The sequence below is a fragment of the Heloderma suspectum genome, chromosome 2 (genome assembly GCF_057233095.1).
Source record: "Heloderma suspectum isolate Gila_16-S chromosome 2, 16-S_ref, whole genome shotgun sequence".
NCBI classification, from domain to species: Eukaryota; Metazoa; Chordata; class Lepidosauria; order Squamata; family Helodermatidae; genus Heloderma; species Heloderma suspectum.
The window spans coordinates 67,119,233-67,139,681 of NC_139459.1; the positions used below are offsets into that span (position 1 = coordinate 67,119,233).

At 41.7% G+C, this 20,449-nt stretch overlaps 1 protein-coding gene across 1 annotated transcript in view; it reads right to left on the bottom strand.

Annotated features, from left to right (window-relative positions):
* Positions 1 to 20,449, bottom strand: part of LOC146352324 (uncharacterized) — a 59,015-nt gene that overhangs the window by 26,663 nt on the left and 11,903 nt on the right. The window contains exons 4-7 of the mRNA XM_084833804.1: positions 16,713 to 16,889; positions 10,040 to 10,207; positions 8,243 to 8,344; positions 4,102 to 4,212 (exon numbers count right to left, since the gene is read on the bottom strand). Of these exons, the coding sequence (XP_084689930.1) occupies positions 4,102 to 4,212; positions 8,243 to 8,344; positions 10,040 to 10,207; positions 16,713 to 16,889 (558 nt within the window). The remainder of the gene's footprint in view (positions 1 to 4,101; positions 4,213 to 8,242; positions 8,345 to 10,039; positions 10,208 to 16,712; positions 16,890 to 20,449) is intronic.

The following is a 20,449-nucleotide window of genomic DNA, read 5'->3' on the forward strand; positions in this document are numbered from 1 at the left end:
TCGCCGTAATAGTCTGTGTAAATATTTACGTAGACTAAGATGGCGAAAAATAAGGAACGCAAATGGTGGCGGCCGTAGCCGCCGCCATTTGCGTACGCGGTGTTTTGTTTTGTTTTACCCAGAGCCCTCCGCAGCCAGAAATCCTGGGATTTCTGGGGGGGAGGAACGGATCGCCTCCCCCCCATCGAGGATTCTGGGGGGAGGGACGGAACACCTCCCCCCCATGAACATAATCCGCGGAAAGGTAAGTGGCTTTCGTACATCCCTGCTACCCAGCTGCAAGACCCCGTTCAGGGACATAGGAGGCTGCCTTACACTGAGTCAGACCGTTGCTCCATCTAGCCCTGTATTGTCTACACTGACTGGCAGCAGCTCTCTGGGATTTCAGGGATTCTTTCCTAGCCCCACCTGGAGAAGCCGGGGATCGAACCTGGGACCTGCTGCACCTACCCTTAAAGGTGGCCTATCGATAATTTTAGACAGATAGATACAAAGCATGTGCTCTGTCACTGAGCTATGGCACCTCTCGTTTTCTGGGAGTCAGTTCCATTTAACCTAATGGGACATTTGAGTAGACATGCATGGGATCGCATTATTAAAAATATTATGGTTAATATGATTAATTAAACATATTAATTGCATTATTAAACATATTATATAATAATACGCTCATATGTTATTTGTATTAATGGTCCCAATAGATCCAATCTAAATATTGAGCTTCAAAGAGCTCCCCTGGCTTAGAAGTGTTCAGCATGGTTCTTCCCCACTGATGACAGCAAGCGTGCTCTTTGACGGCCTAACATAAATGATTCCAAGATGATACTAAATAGCGTTGCACATTCATCTGAAAGATTAAAAATATGAAAGAGTCCTGTTTGTATTTCATACAGATTTAATAAATACAAATTAAAAGTACTTTGAGTTAGCTAATTCCCAATCAATATTTTATTTCTTTAAAAATTCTCTTCCATATTTGTCTATCATTCATCCATCCATCCATGCATCCATCTATCTATCTACATTTAGAAAAAAAAATGTGCATGTGTGAAAATGGCTGCTGGCGGGGGGGGGGGAATCCCCCTTGCCAAGGACTCTGTTGTCCCAAATCAGCACATGCATATTTTATGCAAATCTATGTGTCATTGTGTCCTTTAAATATATATATATATATATATTTTAAAGCTAGGCTTCTTTAAAGGAATATTTCACCTTAGAACTATCAATCAGAATTGGGAAAAAGAGCAGTGATCTCAGACAATATGTAAAAATGCCTCATTTGTACACAGAGACCTGGTTCACATGTAACAACAAACCATGGTTTAATTAACTATGGTTTGTTATATCATGGGCTGTTGTTAAGTGCAAACCTGGAACTATAGGTTAACATGAGTTGTTTACCATAAACAACCCATGAAGAGAATCCATGGTTTGTTGTTATATTGTGAATGGTGGGCTGTTTAAAACATGGGTTGTTATGTGTGAACCCAGAATCATGGGTTATTCATGGGCTACAGAGGCAGTGAGCAAGAGTGGTAAAAAAAATCCAGCCTCTTTACATGCCAGTACTGTAGTGCGGCAAAGGCAGTTGGAATATAGGGGGGAGAAGGCAAAGGAGGAGGGAAATAAACAACCCAGGGACTGAGAAAACAAACCATGGTTTGTTTGATCATCTGCCAGACAAACTCTAGGGAAAGCAACAAACTATGGTTTAAATAAACCAAAGGTTAGCAGTATGTGTGACCCAGGCAAAAGACTGATATGGTAAAAATTGACATTCTCTTCAATGTAAGAGTGTGAATTCCATCTGTATAATTAAACAAGTTAGTATATGTCAAGATATATTTGTTAAGTATGCCAATGACATCATTTTTATTTATTAAACTTTTCTTAATCTATGTCAAAACCAAGTCACAGAGAAGTTCAGAACCCCAGCAGATATAATTAACGTGCATTCAAGACTACAGTTTGAGTTTAAATATATCCCAGGAAAATATTTCCAAATTAATATAAATGCCATTTTGTTTCTGCTGTAGAAAAAGCCCCTCTCAATCAAGTAATATGCCAGTTGCACCTATTAGATACTGATCTCTTACAGGTTAGACAGGGCTAACATGTTCCTTGAGCCAGGGATATTTTCTTTCTCCTGAGGAAACACCAGATATAAATAGTAGATTGATATCTCAGAGGCCTCTGTCAGAACCCATCTGTCTTTCAGGCATGGGCCCAAAAGCAATATTGCTAAATTTGCTCTTTCCTCCTGACATTTTGGCCTAGATTTAAGTGATACTATGAGATGATAATAATATTAGTAGCTGGCACACAGAGAAAATGAGGGTCTTTTATCTAACTCAGGCTATCCTCTTGGATCCCTGTCACCTTTCTGCCCCATCAGTCTCTACACAACCAAAGTAACTTGCCCTTATTGTCAAAGTCAACTTTTCCAACACAGTGGGGTGATGACATTCATAGGCAGGCTTGCTCACTGAAGATGAAAAATATGAAATCTGTGGCACTTTCAACCTCTCTAACAGCAGAAATTCCAGTCAGTTTTCTCTGAGTTCTCTTCAGTTTGCTCTTCCTCTCTTGTAATTTCAGAAAGAATTCACCAAGAAAAATTAATGAGCTATTGGCCTGAGTTTCTTCTGTATATACAGTGAAGACAACAGCATGTCAAAAGCTTCTTCACATGCATTTCTGCTGGAGTGACATTGTTTTCTTGATGGAAAGAAAACATTTTCATTCTGAATAGCACAATATCTGTGACAGCAGAGATCCTAAGACACAGCAGCTATTCATGTCTTTGTGCCATCAATTGTATTATCTCCCCTTCTCCACTCAAGTATAGTGGTTCTTGCTGTGATTATGGCTAAGACTGACTTTTACTGTACTCTAGCAGGCTGTTTATAGCTCTTGAAGGTGCTGACCCTTTGGGGCTAGTCTGGCTAAGAGAAGAATACTACACTGTGGGAAATAGTATTCAACATATAGCCAGGTGTGACTAGGCTATAGCCAGGTGTGACTAGTAGGCAACTTGTGGCCTTCCAGATGGTTTGGCCTACAACTCCCATCAACCCAAGCCAGCATATCCAATGGTAAGGGATCATGGGAGTTGTAGACCAAAACATATGGAGGGCCACAGTTGTCCACCCCTGGACTAGAAAAGCTATGCATTGGGCAAGGACTGAATGGGTTCAGAAGTCAGGAATTGCCACTTAGGAAAAAATGTGGGGTTTAGGGATGGGGGTAGGATAGAGTAGTCAACAGAAGAATAATCAACAGAAACAGTGTTCTAAGAAGAACGGCTTGAAGGTTCAAGTGCTGGGTTAAAGACAAGGGTGAATGAAACTTGTCCACTTCAGAGTTCTTAGTCCACATAAAAGACTAAAAAAGAGAAAGATTTACTTTGAATTGAGAAGCTGCATATATTAGACCTTAGTCTTAGACTAAGACATTAGTCAAATCACAGGCACCATGTCTTCTTTAGATCCAGTTTCCATTGGCTGTTTTATGACATCAACGAAGGGATACTCAAGTCAACACCCACCCTTCTTTCTTATTTAGAGTCGGCAGCTAAGCTAGAGTTAGCTAAGAAGTGAAATGCCTACCACTCTCCCTCAGTTCTTCACTGGTTTGGCAAAGTGTGGAATTCTCTCATGCCTGAGAAGATTGCACAACAAATTAAATTAAGCATGGACAGAACTAACCCAGATACATTTTGCTTGAGTATGCCAGAAAGCTTGATAGATTAGCAGCACATCTCAAAAAATATATACCTGTAGCAAAGTCTTGTAATTTCAGCCCCTGATTTAGCTTTGGACTTTTAGAAGTGTTCACTAGGATACACTTTCTTCATTTTCCCATCATTTTCTTTATTTACATGCATGGCATTAATGTTAGTGTCTGTGCTGCAGATCTCATTCCTTGCTTCTTTTACGTGTAGGCTCTAATTGTTTTATTCTTCTTACTCTCCACATTTTTGCTACTTGTTGCTTGGCTGTTTTTTGTTGTTGAAAAAATTTATATGATTCTTTTTGGTTAGAAGTATATACAAAATAAACAGCTAAAAAAACACCAAAGTCGTTACTTGGGCATGATTACCTTTTCTTGCCAGATTTGCAGCTTCTGAATGTGGCATGCTGGTGACATCAGTGCCATTGACAGCCATCACAATATCTCCAATCTGAAGGCCCGCTTCCTCTGCTGCACTGTCTGCAACACAATGGCAAGGTGGCTGTTTTTCAAGGACATTTTGATAGTATCACACAAAGAAGACGACATCATTGACCTTGTCAGAGTAGCAGTTTTCCATCCTGGCAGTTTGAGCAAGTTTTCCCTTTCCCTTTTAATATGTAGCAAAGCTCATTTGCTTGAGCAGTTCTGGGCTCAGGTGTCAGGCAGGTTGCTCTTCGTTGTTCTCTGCTCAGAGCCAGCCCTACCATTAGTCAGAGTGATTCAGCCGCTTCAGGCAGTTGTTTTTGAGTGCAATGTAATGGCAGAAAGCTGTTAGTTAAGTCAGTAAGGATGCAATGTTTAGACAGGAAAAAAATCCTACAACTCCCAGCCTGCCCCAGCCAGCCATGCACACTGGGAAATGCTAGGAGATGTAGGGCTGTTTTCTGTCTAAAAATGCATAGGATTATGCCCTAAGTTAATTCTTATACTTTGACTGTCTGGCAGTGGGAGAGACACTTGTGGAATTTTTTGCCTCATGTGTCGAAAAACGTGGCTGGCCTTGGGTACTATATGCTGGGGTGGGACGGGAGGCAACCTTTGCTGGTCTGGCTCAGGCAGCACAATGTCTCGCCTTGGCACTGGACTTGGGCATGGCCACCAGGTACAACATGCACCGACAGAGTGTTCAGAGGGCATTGACTTGGGCGAAGGGCACAGCATTTGCTGCTTTTCTCTGGCAGCAAAATGTCTTGGACAGGCCTTGCTCTTGCATATGGCTGAATAAAGTCTAAAGTGGGTGATTGAGATTGTTGACTGGATACGTTGTCTTTTTTATTAGCTAAAAGCCAAAGGCTATGTATGCCATGAAACATCACCCATCGCTAGTCCAGGTTCTGCAGCAAAATCCACCCTGTTTGTAGGTACATGAAACGACATCGTGGTGCATGTGGCAGGGGAGAGGCCTGGAGTATTCGGGATTACTGCAATGTGATATACATGGGGCTGCCTTTGAAAATGGTCTGGAAACTCCAGTTGGTCCAAAATAGGGCAGCAAGATTGTTAACGGGGACTGGCCAACATGATTATATTATGCCAGTACTTTTCCATCTGCACTGGCTGCCAGTCCATGTCCGGGCCCGATTCAAAGTGCTGGTATTAACTTTCAAAGCCCTAAATGGCTTGAGGCCAGGTTTCCTGAAGGATCATCTCATCCCATATGTACCTGCCTGGACCCTAAGATCATCCTCAGAGGTCCTTCTCCAGGAGTCCCTGCCAAAGGAAGTGAGGTGGGTGGCTACTAAGAAGAGGACTTTTTTTGTTGTGGCCCCCCGGTTGTGGAATGAGCTTCCCACAGAGGTTTGCCTGGCGCCTACATTTTTGGTGCTCTTTTTGGTGCCAGGAGAAAACCTTTTTTATTTTCCCAGGCATTTTAGTTTTTCCATTTCTGTATTAAAACTGGTACTATATTTTAAATCTTTTAAAGTAATTTTAGACTTTAAATATTGTATTTTATTGCGTTGTATTTTGTGATTTTAATTGTTGTGAATGGCTATGGGGCAGTATAGAAATATAATATGATAAATAAATAAAAAAAATATTGAAGGGGGACTTATGGGTCCATAGCACAGTTCTGGGGTCATATTGTGACAATGTGATATTATGACATGTATAGGGCCTTTCCAAAGGATATGCAATGATTCATGCAAAGGCAGCAGTGGGAGGAAAAAAGGCCAGGAAGAGGCTTGATTTTTACCTGGGAGTGTTTGAGGGCTTCACTACATCCATAGGCAGAAAGAGAGTAGGAGATATTGGAGAACCTGACAGCAGTAGAGTTTCAGGTCTTTCTCCCATCCCACCCCCTTTGGGATGCTCTCCCAAAACAAATTCAGCCAGCATAATCTCTGTTTCCTTGCAGGTGGTAAATATAATCTCCTCTATTCTTTCAGGCATTTCCTTGATAGCTGCTGTCTGTTAGTTTTTTTGCTTATCTGATGTAGTTTACATATGTTTAGGTCTGTCGCTTCTTTTCTGTTTTTAAAAAAATATATTTTGCATTAATTGCTGTCCTTACGATTTTATGTAAACTGCCTTGAGCACTGAAGAATGGAAAAGTGGATGTAAACGTTCAAAACAAGCAAATGGGAACATAAGAGTCAAGGAATAAGATGGGCCAAGGTTGGGGAGAGAATTTAAAGGTGAAGACAAAGAGATTGTGCTGTGCTGCATACAGAAAGAGATGGAATGCCAATTTAGAAATTAGTATTACAGACTAGATTTCTTTTCTCTTTTTTGTTTGGGGCATGCAATGAATGAACAACACCCCCCCACACACTTAATAGGATCAAAGCACAGCAGTGTATAGCCTGCATCAAAGCTCTGAATCTTACCTGCTTTTCTCTCACTGCTTTTCCATCATCATTATGCGAAGAAGAATGGAGGCTCTGAATATAATTCTTTTAGAAGGAAAAGCAATTTCTGGAGGGATATAAAAGCACATCTGACCCAGAAGTGCTAAGGTATCCGCCTTTGGATTATTGATCGGTGGCTCAAAACTGCATGTACTTTCATAGAAAGCCTTATGTAAAGGCAGGCTAGGAATAGAAGATAACTTACATACGCAGAAAATATGTCCAATTTAGGTGCATTAATCCACAGTAATTTGAATCCTACCTGCATGTGTCCCAAAATCATACTTTGGCCTTCCTTTTCACCATACAATTAAACTGTCATGATGTACCATTCAACCATTTTCTTCCAGGAAAAATACCATTCTTGGTTAATGCAGGAATACTTTTAAATTGCTGGTACCCTGTGATTTAGTAACTGCGTCTGTACAGTACAAACCTCAGAGTCTTGTTTTTAAGTGGTTGGGAGGGGAATCAGAAGGTTAACAGGGAAATGACAGACACAAGAACACTGGGAGTTTCTGCCATTTTCCTAAAAAAAATACATCCAATGATAAATCATGCAACAGATATTCAAGGGACAGATTGACACCCAGAGAGGAGACATGAAATATCTGAAGCTATTTCAGTATGTTCAACAAATACAATTTTTAAGGATTTTAGTAGTAATTTTTGTGCTCTCTATCTGTTGCAATTTGGAGTAATGAACCCATTTTGCTAGAACTTGTTCAAGGATTATACATTGCTGCCATTGGGAAATAAAAGCACATGCCAAGGGTAATTTCATGGTAACTAGTACGTTACGCTTGTGAATGTCGCTATGGTTTACTTGCAAGTTACATTTAGCTTTTGAAAATCCACCTTAATCCATGACCCTCCTATGGCCCACACAAAATGAAAGCAGATACAAATGTATGTGTTTGGCTTTAGGAAGAAGAGGCCCCTCTCTGCCCTTCAGGTGTGCGTGTGCGTGGGGTGGTGGTGTCTATTTGTAAACTACTAGGGTGGGCACTTATGAATGGCCGAAAAACAGGAAATGCATCACCAAAAAAAAAAAAGGACAAAAGAGGACAGCAATTAGTGAACATTTGCATAGGTTAATTGATATGTTTAGATGCAAACTGAGACATTATTATAATTTAAATAGAAATGAAATTCATTTCACTGTACTGCAGAAGACTGGGCGACCAGATAACCTGTGTCTCAGCAAACCCCGCAAAACATATGATTTTCTATCTGCCAAGTAGTTTCTTGTTTTATATGGATGACTGAACTTTTTTTTGTCAGTATCATCACTTCTCCTTAGCAAAGCTTTGTGTGAAGGTATAAGGTGGAGCAAGGATGGGAAAGTAGTGCTTCGGGCGATGTCTGACCTTTTTACATTGATTAAATGAAAGTCAGTCAGAGAAGTAAGTGGAAAATTAATGGGCACTGCTTCCTGTTATCATTTTCAGTGCAATGGTCTATGTCATTTGCAAGAATAATGCAAGAATCTTCTATAATACAGAGAAAATATGCTTCACAATAATAGTAATAAGAATAACACAGGAGACTGCCCACAATCTATTTTCCCCGAGGTGCTTTGTCATCATTAATGCAGTGATGCTCTTGGATTCTTTTAAACACATTGCCATGCAAGGGTCTTTGGGGATATCACTTACTGGTGTCCACTTCAGTCACCAGGATGGGCTTTGAGAACTGGATTCGGAATCCCCAGGGGTAATCACCAGTTCCTTTAGCAATCCTTACAGTTCGCTCACGAACTAAAAAAGAAGAGAAAAGAAGAGAAAAATAAACTGAAATGCCTGATTTCATCATATTTCTTATAAAGCTGAAAAGATTTAGGTAAAGAGATTATTTTTTTTAAGAAGCAGATCTTTTTGACTAACCAGAAGTAATTCTGAATTATAAAGAAAAATTAACTACGAGTGGGACTTCGTATTTAAACTGATAATTTTTAAAAGTTAAATAACAGCTTACATACATAGATCTGAGAAAGGAAACAGGTGCATAAACATACTATTCTAGACAGAGTTTTACTCACTAATGAAAAAAAAAAATCCACAAACAGGATGAATTATGAAAGTGCATGCACTGTCTTTGGTGGCAATTCTATACTAATTTATATCTGGATGGAAATAAGCCCTACTAAACTCAATGGGACTAACTTCTGAGTAACATGTGGGATTGCAGTGCTAGCTATCTAAAGAAAACTGTTTTAAAAAGGATTCCTGATAATAGGATGGCGATTGCCCACAGTGAAGGTTTTCATTGTAGTCCCTGTAGCTTGTAATTCAGTTCTAAGGGTGATATTGGTGATATTGTTTTAAACAACAGGTGGGCAGAAAATCTCCAAATGTTTTGGACTTCAGTTCCCAGAAGCCCCTGCCAGCATGGCCATTGCTTAGTAATACTAGGAGTTGACATTCAAAACATCTGGGCCCCATCTACATGGCACTGCTTTCACCCTTCACTACGGCGCAACTGCGCAGCATTTCAGGTTCGAATTAGCTTCTGCTGGGATACACTCACGATTTACTCGGGGCTTCCCTAACAGACTCTGCCATGCCCTTTTTTTGGCCATTATATTTTAATGCACAGCTGTGCAGTCCTGTGAGCATGGGGATGTGACACTTCAGTTGCTGCTTTGTAGTTTAGGGGCTCTGTTGTGTCTGTCTATCCCTCATTAGGTAAAAAGTGGGTGTTCTGTGCTCCTTCATTTCCACACCATCTGTTTGTCAGTTCCCCAGCCTGAGACTCTCGCGATGGTTCGTGTGAGCAGTACGTGCCTAGTCATTGTTCCGAAATGGTGGCCAGAGCAAAGTTGGTCCTCCCCCAAGACCCCCCCTTGGCCCTTGGGAACTGAGTCCAAAAGCAACCACTGCGAAGTTACAAAGCTGCAAAAATGTGCAAAGGTGTGATTGAATAAATGAAAATGCCTCTCTGTGCCTCTGTAACTGTGCAGCTGCGAAGGGACGGGGGAGTAAAGGGGCATCACAGAATGAGGCAAGCACTACGCAAGCCTACAACATGCCCACTGAAAAATGCAAAGTCAGTTTGGGGAAGGGACAGATGGCTTGCAACCATGGGGAAACCCACAGCAAACGAAAAACATCACAGCAAAACGCCTCCTTGGAAATCCGCATTTCCGGGAGAAAACCAGGATGGCTGCGAAGTGGCGATTGTGTCGTTTGTCCCAGAGGACCTTGACTCACAGCTGCCCTGGAGTAAAAGGTTCGTGTAGATGGCACCCTGGAGACCTACTGTCTGCCCGTTCCTTTTATAAACAATAAATAAACAGCTGATTATGTGGTGTTAATCTAGACGTTTCCCTGCTGACATTTATGTACCTCAAAGTATTCTGAAATGACCCTTCCAGCCAAAGTTAATGGCCATTGCACTCTGCCACTACCTCTACTGCTCACCATTTAACTGCTTTTATATATATAAATACTTACCAGCTACAGGCCTCGGCCTTTTGCTAAGACATCTGGGGCTGTTATCTGGACTGGCATCATCCCCTCTGAACACCCAGGAAGTTGAGTGGAAGATCTCTGTGTAGAAACCTCTCTCTTCACTTTCGCCTCGCAGACCTAGATCCAAGGAGCGGCCATCCTCTGAGTTTACTGGGAAGAGCCAAGAAAAACAACACAACGGATTTGTGCGTAGCCCACATTTAAAAGAAACAGTGGCAAAGGTATAGAAATGAAGACAGTGAGGAAGAATTGGAATGGACCGAGGATGGAAATGAAAGATACATTTCAAAAGAAAAAGGAAAAACGAAGCTGATATTTACCATTTAAAAATGTAAATGGCATTGGAATGATTTTGGACTCGGTGTACTTTTGTGAATGAAAAACGGAATAGGTTATAGAATCAGCATTAGAAGATATGTACTTCCTTGTCACTTGAATGGGTCTTATGCACAGGTACCTGTGCCAGTCACTGTGATCATGAGTATGGAAGCTCTGGCACATATTTCTCCCCTCACACCCCAAGGGATTGCCATTCATTTCAATGGAGGAATGCATGTTTGAGGGGGGTTCCCCCCTCTGCTGTATGAATATATTTTATTTGACTCTGTTCTTAAGCTCTCTCTTCTTTTATTGTCATTTGTAATATCTTTAAATTATTATTGTGACTGCCGTTGGGGACCGCTGTGTGCTGAAAGGAAGGGTACAAATGTATAAATGAATGGTGCTTTCTTACAGGTGTAGATTTAAACCTATATCCATTAAAATTAGTGAGGCACATTCCAAAGAACACTACATAGACATCAAAGTGCAGATGGGCCTCTGGACCAAGCCGAATGGCTATAACCTTCCACTGAGGTAAGCGCATGTACGTTGTACAAGATCACAGCTATGTATGTAGTTTGTCACTGACTTCCACCTAGCAAGCCATCAAAGCCTGATTAAGAATATAAAATGCATATTGTTGTTTGGTGTTTTTGCAAAGAACACATATACTTCAACAAACTGGAACTGGTTCACTAAAAATAGAATCTCTCCTATCTATCTATCTATCTATCTATCTATCTATCTATCTATCTATCTATCCATCCATCCATCCATCCATCCATCGCTAGGAACCATAAGACAAATTCTATACAACTTGGGCACAAAAGAAAATATTAGCCAACATGCCGTTGTTAATCTTGTCCGTTTCCAAGCTTGACCCCTCATTTTAGAACTGCATTTTATTCGTCCACATATCAACTGAGTATTTAGGGATGGGGTCTCCAATGTGGTGCCCATGGACACCTCTCTTGGCACCCACCAGGCTCCCTGTCCCTCCTGATTTTAATTTTATTTCTTAAGAACTTCAAAAAACCTCTTTTTTTGACTGGGAGGCTGGCATGCTGGAAGGCAAGGTGTTGCCCTCCAGCACCATCTCGACTTGAGTTCAATAGAGTGGGTTTGTGTTTTGAAGCTCAGGCTCCACCCCTGCCCTCTACTTAGGTTCTTGGGCAAGTTACATTTCTTTCAGTCTCACTTCTGGGAAATGAATGGTTTATTACTGGCCATGTCACAGGGGTGTCACAGAGTGAAGCAGGCATTACGCACGCCTGCAACACCCCCACTGCAAAATGAGAAGTCGGTTCGGGGAAGGAACAGATGGCCCGCAACCGCAGGGAAACCTACAGCAACCCCCCAAAATTGCAGTAAACGACTCCTTGGAACTCTGCATTTTCTGGGAGAAAACCACGGATGGCTGTGAAGTTACGACTGTGTCATCTATCACGAGGGACCTTGACTCGCACCCGCCCTGGAGTAAAAGCCCGGTGTAGATGGGGCCTTTAATAATCCACTGTACAATCTAACTCAGACTTGTACAACGTGTGACCCAAAAAGCCAATGCCAGATCACCAGCCATGCATCTTCGTAGCACCCCACCCCCGCTAGGAGGATTTTTGGTGGGTTGCCATGCAGGTTGGTGGGTCATGCAAGTTGTTCATCACGTCCTGGATGATGTACAACTTGCCGTGTCCAAAGTTGTACATCTAGTCCAGCTTGACCCAAGCTGGTGCCCTCCAGATATTTTGGACAACAATTCCCAGCATGGGGCTGATGGGAGTTGAAATCCAATAAGGCACCAGCTTGGTCTAGCTGATCTAGCCAGTGTAGATTTTGCATTCAAGCTAGACAGGCAGGAATGCTTTTGGCACCACATAACCCATTTTGCTTTTTGTTGGGACTCTGAATTCCAGGAGAGATTTAGTTTTGTGCCTGCATAAAATCCTAAAAGTTTCAAGTTTGTTCCATCACCGTGAAGCTCCACTGCTTTTGTAACAACTGCTTTTGTTCAGTCTTTGACCTCCTCAAACACACACCCAGGTACATTCTTATTGTTCAGGAAAACAAATGAGGTTTCTGGAGACTTAGTATTATGAGCCAATGTTCAGAGATGCTTGTTAATGTCAAGAATAGAAACTGGCAAGCAGCGGGGATGTGTGGGAAGGAAAAAAAAATGAATCTAAAATAAGTAATATCACTCAAGTGATGCTTGAGAGGTTTGAGCATTCATATTAATCTTGACTCTTCAGCACAGGTAAAAATCAATGTATCAAAATCTCGAACTTTCATATTCATATTCCTTCCACATTTACCAACTTCCCATTTAGCCTGCTAAGTTGAGAACCAGAAGCACATTTTCTTTTCCTTTTTGGGGTGTGTGTGTGTGTGTGTGTGTGTGCATGCGCGTGTGTGCATGTGTGTGTGACAACATCATCTTAAAATGTATTTTATTCCAGACCTGAACACATCATTGACTAATACATTTCTGCAATTTCTGATGATCTCCCCTTATTTATGACAGTATGACAGAGAACAGAGTTACAGAAGGCAAACCTTTCTCTGTGGCTCACTTTTTAAACACCAGATTTTTATTCTCGTTAACTCCCTCCTAATGGGTAACTTAACCTTAGCATACTTGGCTCATGGAACAGAAAATGACAAATACAGACTTTCACACAAAAGCCCACACAAACTTACCTTTGTGTTCTCCTTTTGACCACTGAAGGTCCATGTGCAATAAATCTATCTTTGTCAAAATCCACAGCCTTTAAAGCTGAGTGATTATTGTTTATGGTTCCACTGTGTAAAGACAGAGAGGGGAGGTTCCCAGGAACAGATCTGATCATATGGATGAGTGAATCACAGTTAATTCAGTCACTCAGACAGCGCCCATCAACATAGTGTTACATAAGGCACAACAACATTTGTGATACAGCACTTCCAACTAGCAAGCCATTATTACGCATGTCACAGCTCCATGTGCAGGGTAGTGGTTAACTTCTTAAATACACAATTCAATGAAACATAAGGTGTGCCAAGGCCAACGTCTGTCTGCTTGTTTCCTTTAAGGAGATCTGCTACTAAGCTTTGCACAGTCCACACTGCTACCTGCTACCTGTAATGATGGTTCATAATTTGGAGCCATTTCCTTATACAGGATACCAGTCATCCCTCTCTTAGAAAATGGCAATATGTGGATATTAAAAGATCAAATGGTTCTGCTAGAGCAGAGAAAGCTTTGAGACCTATTAGAACTGTTGAATTACTCTGCTGATAAATCGCTGTAAAAAGCTTTTTAATTTTAAAGGTAGTATAAAATAATAACAATGATAATAAGCAACTGTGGTAGTTGTTGCTGTGTAGTCCTTATTCCACGGCTTATATTTATAGACCCAATATCATCACAGTACCCTTTGTTCTTGATTTGGAATCCATTCCTAGAGCGTCACAAGAAAAGCATGCATGTTATTGAACAAAATACAGCAGGATGTGTGCAGGTTTGGACACAGCCACAGAGTTGAAAAGGGCCAAAACAGGCCATCCAGCTCTACCTATCAGCCCTCCCCCACTTTCTACCTCAGTCAGACTTAGATACATCCCCGAAAGAAAACTGGAGCAACGCATTCAGGATGCTACAGAGCAATAGCTCCAGATGGCTCAAGTTAGTGAACCAAGCTGCAAAGCCCACGATGGATGGAGGCAGGAAGTGGCACCACCAACAGGGCTATATGACCGCCCTGCCCAGATAGGAACGAGTGAGCCCTCAGGCCTGGCTTTGGACTAGCTTGCACTCCTGCCTGCCTCAACTATGCTGTGCTGTTCGGGGCTGGTTCAAGACATTTTGCTGCTTGAAGGGAATAACAAATGGTGTCCCACCGTCCCCAAGTGAAGGTGCATAACTCCCCAAGCCTACCCAAGTTAATTTGGCACCTGAGACAAAAAAAAATCCCCGAAGCACCTTTCCTGGGAGGAAAATACAACAATAATAAATAACTCACAATTTGCTGCCCTTCCATAACACCCAAAATCAGCTGTCTGAAGCAATAGCTTTACCCTATTTAATGGTAGTGTCAGCCCTTACGGCCTGGTTCAGTTGACGAGAGACAAAGGCACACCAAGGGCTGGAGGGCCACATACATACTGCCACAATGGCACCATCTCATATTGCATTTGACGTGGCACACTTGCCAAAAAGTGTAGGCATGTAAACTTGCAAAAAAATGTATGACAAGGAAAGTCAACAGCCACACTCTTGCTCAATTTCCATTCATTTCAGTGGAGCTCAGACAAAACTCTCTAGTAGAATTTGCCCATCATATGTACTAAAGATGTGAATTTGAGCTGTGATCCTAAAAGCCTTTGGGGACATGCAAATGTTTCTGTAAACATAACAGAGGGCATAACTTTTTCCCCTCCCACCAGAGCTCCTTATGTTGACCCAAATGCTTCTGCCAAAATTCCCAAGCTTCAAGAATATGTCCTTCTAGGAGGCATGGGTAGAGGGCTTAATAGCTCAGCTATGAGGAATGCTCACTGCACATCCCTTTGGATCACACTCTTTATGTAGCACAACCTTGTGCTTTGTTCCGTACTATACACATGCAGTGCCTTCATGCGCATGTTGGGTGCAGAGAGAAGCCAGCTCATTTTTGGACTATCTGCATCCAAACAGGAGGCTAAAGAAAGCAGACAGAAGCAAGGCAAATGCTATATGAAATAGCAGTCCTTTTCAGTCTTGGAGCTTTCCCTCACTACAGAGTGAAACATTTGTTTTTGTTTTATTTTTTTCATGGCTGCCTGCTAATTACATTCTCTTTCATTGTCATGTACCCATTAAGGGAATTTGTTACAAAGGCACAGACATTCAGAGCAAATTAATTTTTAAACAATAAGTGTTGTGATAGGTTGAATGCCAGCACTGGTGTGGCTGATGAATATGGAACTCATCTGTTTGTCTGTCTTTCTCTCCTCCCACTCCCTCCAATGCTGCCAATAAATAGAAAACCTTCCTTTGGGAAGATTATGCATTTGGAATGCAACTGTAAAACCTCACATTTTTGGTGAAATGGGTTAAAATATATATATCCTGGAGCCTTTCTACATGAGGCTTTTATTATGCACTTGTGCTTCCTCACTCATGATAGTTTGCAGGTCCTTTACATGATGTAAGGCATCCTCCAGAGCCTCTCCTGTGCTTTGCAACCATTATCGTGAGTTTTTTTCCTAATGGGGAAAGTCTGGTATTTTTTCTCAGTGGCATTATAGAACCCTGATTGTGAAATTCCATTATACCACAGCACCACCTAGTGGTTGTGTAATGAAAGGCAGACCCCCCCCCCCCGCCAATTCACATGTGAAAGAGCCGATTTTAATCCTGCAAAGAATCTGGAAGCAGAAACCTCCGTAAAGGTGCAAGTTAAAAGCCTCATGTAGAAAAACCCCTGGCATGCGACTCTCTTACTGGAAGAATTACTAGCAATAATTAATTATGTATTCTAGACATATCATTCATTTCCCTCATTTATATTTACTATGTATGTTCATCTAGCTACAGTGACAAATCAGGAGACAAAGACATCGACATGTGTGAATTGAAGCATTCACTGTGCTCTAGACATTAGAATTCCCACTTGGGGAATTCATCAGCGTGCACGGTACATTCATTAGGCATCTTAAGCTGAAAGCTCTCCCTCGAGACTCCAGACCAGTGTATTTGGCATAGTTTTAAACAAGTGAGGGAAGAGCAGAAATAATAATGAGACAGAGGAAAACTTTTAGCCAAGGGATGATGAAGGTTAATCCAATCAGTGGAAGTCATGGAGGAAAGACCTAGAGAATGTTATATTTAGATACAGGAACACAGAGATACAGGGAACAACCTATTTCTAGTATTTTCTTCAGCTGTGATATGATTCTGAAATATTTGACTCTTGCATTGATTACCATCTTACACAGTGGAAGTTGTTTCTGTTTAAAACTAACCCTAAACACACACACTCACATTTTGATCCTTGTATCTATAGTTAGAGAGGTGGGGACATGTTAGAAAAGAGTATGACTGGTTCAGATGTAACGGTCTGAACTTAAGAAGCCATGGTTTATTAAGCTGAGAACAAGCATTGTGCCCACGTGCTCCCTCCACACCTCCTCTCCAGTCACATGCAGCTTTGGCACACCTATTGAGGGTTGTTTAAACCACAGTTTCCTTGTACATCTGAAGTAGTTAGAACAAGAACATGTAATGCAATAAAATTCACCCCAGATGGAAGAACTTATTTATAACTTTCTGGCTGAAGCCCTCTACCTTGTCATTGCAATAGAACGTCATACTTACTGGATCCTTCCGTGATAGTGCTGGTTATGGAACTCCCTCCAGCTGAACCATACCTCTTGCTGTTTTTGAACTGTTTCCTTCTTCTGGCCCAATGATCTATTGCTTCGTCATGAGAGCTATCACTAGCTCTTGCATCTTTTGAAGCTTGCTGATTGGACAGTGTCATGCTCGGGTCCTCTAGATTTTGAAGGAGAAAAAAGATGTAACTTACAGTATTGATAGTTAAAAACATACAACAAACCACACTACCTTTTACAATATTCTATATTAGGATGAGGTTCCAATCCAAGCTTTTTCAATTGCAGGTAAATTCTGTTGAAATGAGTCCCAAGTGCAGTAAATAGAATTTCTGTAGTTCTGTTTTATAAAAGTATGTAGTTTCAGGATGGTGTTTAAGTTGGGATTCAGACATTCCAGTGTGAAAATGGGGATTTTGTTTGCTTTAATGAAAAATGGAAGACCCCATGTGTTCAGGACAGAATTTCCCCATGTACAGCAGTCATAACATTTTACTTCTCAGAAAAGATCAGAAACTCCAGTGTGAATGAAATTTTACCCCTAAGGGAGCAATCCTATGGCCACTAGACACTGTCTAGAGGGCCATAGGAGATGCTCATTTCCAGGAACCGACTTCGGAGCCCGCGATCCGAGGTCGGTTCCCAGAAAACCGACCTCCCTCCATGTGTGCGCTGCCTCAGAGGCAATGTGGAAGAACCCATCCCTCTGCGCTCGGAAGAGGAGTGCTGAGCGACTGAAAACGGGAGTTCTGGGCACGCGTTCCGGGGCGGGGAGAGCGGAGCTGCACACACGACACATCCAATGTGTCGTACGGCAGCTTCCTCTCCCAGTTGCTCCCCCCCCCGCTAGACAGCCAAAATCGCCTGTCTAGCAAAAAATAGCAAGGCAGGAGAGGCGCGGAGGGAATGATCCCCCCTGTGCCTCTCCTGCCTTGCTTTGGATAGGCAGTTGCCTCCAAGTTTGGAGGTGGCTGCCTATGTTGATAGGATTGCACCCTAAATGTGCAAGAAAGAAAGAAAGAAAGAAAGAAAGAAAGAAAGAAAGAAAGAAAGAAAGAAAAGAAAGACAGGCAGGCAGGCAGGCAGGCTGGCTTTTTGCTCATTGCTGGTCCCATAGAATAATCAACAATTTCATATTGAAAAGTGAAATGGGTTGGATCCAGTCAATTATGCCTAGAGTAGACCCATTGAAATCAATGGGAGAAGTTAATCATGATTACCTTAAGCCTGATTGATTTCAGTGAGTCTACTCTAAGCATGACTAAATCTGGATCCAACCCAATGTTTACTATTACCTCTTCTAGTTTTCTATTTTCTGAAAGAATGTTAGTTATCTGTTTTTAAAAATAGAGAACTGTGTGTACGTGTGCTTTTAATTAAAGGAGCTTATGAAAGAAAGCTAGATTCCTCCAGTTTCCATTGAGGAGTGCAACCATATTGTTGAGAACCTGCCTCATCGATAGAAAACCAGACATGCAGGTTTTAAAGCTTAGCGCATATTACCAAAGCAGAACAACAAGAAGGAGAACAGTCAGAAGATGGTGGAAGAAAAGTAATAATAAAGTGGCAAATAATAGTTTGCTGTGGTGAGAGGAAAACAAAGCTGCCTTTAAATAATTTAGAAAATATTCACTTTGCTGTTGAGATGCAGTTTCCCTTATGGTACGCACTTTCCAGAAACTAAAAATGTCCTTCCATCCTCACAGGGAATCTTCTCTATCTCTGTTAAGTACCTGAGGATACCTGAGAGAGTGCCTTCTTCTTTACCAACCTGCCACTGAGGTCATCAGAGGGCATGTCCCTGGTGGTTCCACATGGACCCATTCCTGGAGTCCACCAGGAAAAGAGACTTCAGTGTGGTGGCCCTGTTCCTGTGGAACTCCCTGCCTTTGGAGGTCAAACAGGCGCCAGCGTTGTGTTGCTTTTGGTGCCTCCTGAAGACATTGTTATTTCAAGAGGCCTTCCTTCAGTGACCAGCCATGGTTTATTAAGATCAGAATCTGCTTCTTTTAAAATGTTTTAATTGTTTCAATAGGGTGTTTTATTCTTTTATCTTGCTGTTCACTGCTCCGAAATCTTTGATGTGGAGCAGTATATATAGTAAATAAATACATAATAAAGAAATATTAAGTATACTTCTCTGCATTCTATCAAATAATACAGCCAGCCATCAGCTGTTTAGATCCTAGCTTCCCTTTTGTTATGCTTAAGCCGCCCTCTTCACTAGATATAAATAACTATTTTTCCTGCTATGATACACAGGCATATGTGTGAAGAAAATAGGTGCTACTTGTTTCTATGAACTGGCTCTGAGGAGATATCTGATGTATCAGCATTGTCTGGAGTAAGCGAAGGCTAAAGTCAGATGATCAGCATCAGCAGTCATTCCAATAGGCAGCCACTTCTGACTTCATTCTTCTCCACTTCCTCCTCCCCATATACTTTCCTACATCTAATCATAATGATTTCATTCCATCTTCCCAGCATATGCTGGATCTATTTTGGTCCATAAAATCATCTAGCGTTTCAATAATTTAGATAGCTCTGTGATAACACTCATCCGAGAGCATCATTAGAAATGATACGTTAGCAACTGAGCAGTATTGGCAATTACTTTAAACACACTTCAAGAAGATTAAAGCCAGCTTTCTCCTAAGCATAAAAAAGCTTAGTTTGCGAATACTACAAAACATTTCTATTTATACAGTAATATTCCAGACCCTTAGTTCTGCCAGAAAAAAAACAAAACCTCTAACGAACACTGGACTATGGAATGGCAACAACGCACCTATAGCTAAAACCACAAAAGCAAACCAACCTCTTTTATTTTGTGCCCTGATCCATAGCCCTATGTCTCTCTTGCATCAAAGACTTTCCTATTAACTTCAGTGCAAAGCTGTCTGTATCCCCTGAATTGAAAGGGGATGCCCCTGCTGTACATGGCAACCAAATGTCTGTATGTTGCTGAGGATTCTGGGTCATCTTCTAGGTGCACACTCATTTTCCATGGGTGCTATCCTGCGAGGCCTAACCTTTGCCCCCCTGTGTGAACAAAGAGAATGCCCTAGAAGAGGAGGTGGGCAGAAAGTAGATCTCCAAATGTTTTCCATCTCCATCTGAAACCCATCTGAAGTCCAGATGGACTTCAGCTCCCAGCATTCCTGACCACTGGCCATGCTGGCAGGGGCTCCTGAGAGTTGGTTCCAAACATCAGGAGATCTGTCTTCTGCCCGCCCCTGACCCAGAACACATCCAACAATCCTTAGAAGCTCCACTTTTCAGAGGAATATTGGAAACCGTGGGCAAGCTCTCTTTCACAGAAGTTGTCTGCCATTACTGACCTGCTAATTGAGGAACCCTCAATGGAACACAGTTTGAAAATGACTGAATTAGAGAATAATTAGTGGGACCAACAACAAAATGTTGCAGTGTGGAGTGCTGCTGTTCAGTATTCCAGCCATTTAATTCCATGTCCTGGCCCCCATTTTCATTTGTTTTCATCAGCAGTCAGTCAGCATTCTGCATCCAGTGAGCAGGCTCTGCCCTTATTAGGCTGTCTGAGGAGTTCTCTCCCCCATGAACTTTTTTTCCTCATTATTTTTTGTACTTCTCCAAGACTTGGGGTCTCCCCAAGCCCAGTGGCACCTCCCTCTTGTGTGTGGGAACAACCAGAGGGAGACTACATAAGCAACATCACTCAAATCCTGAACATCAAAAACA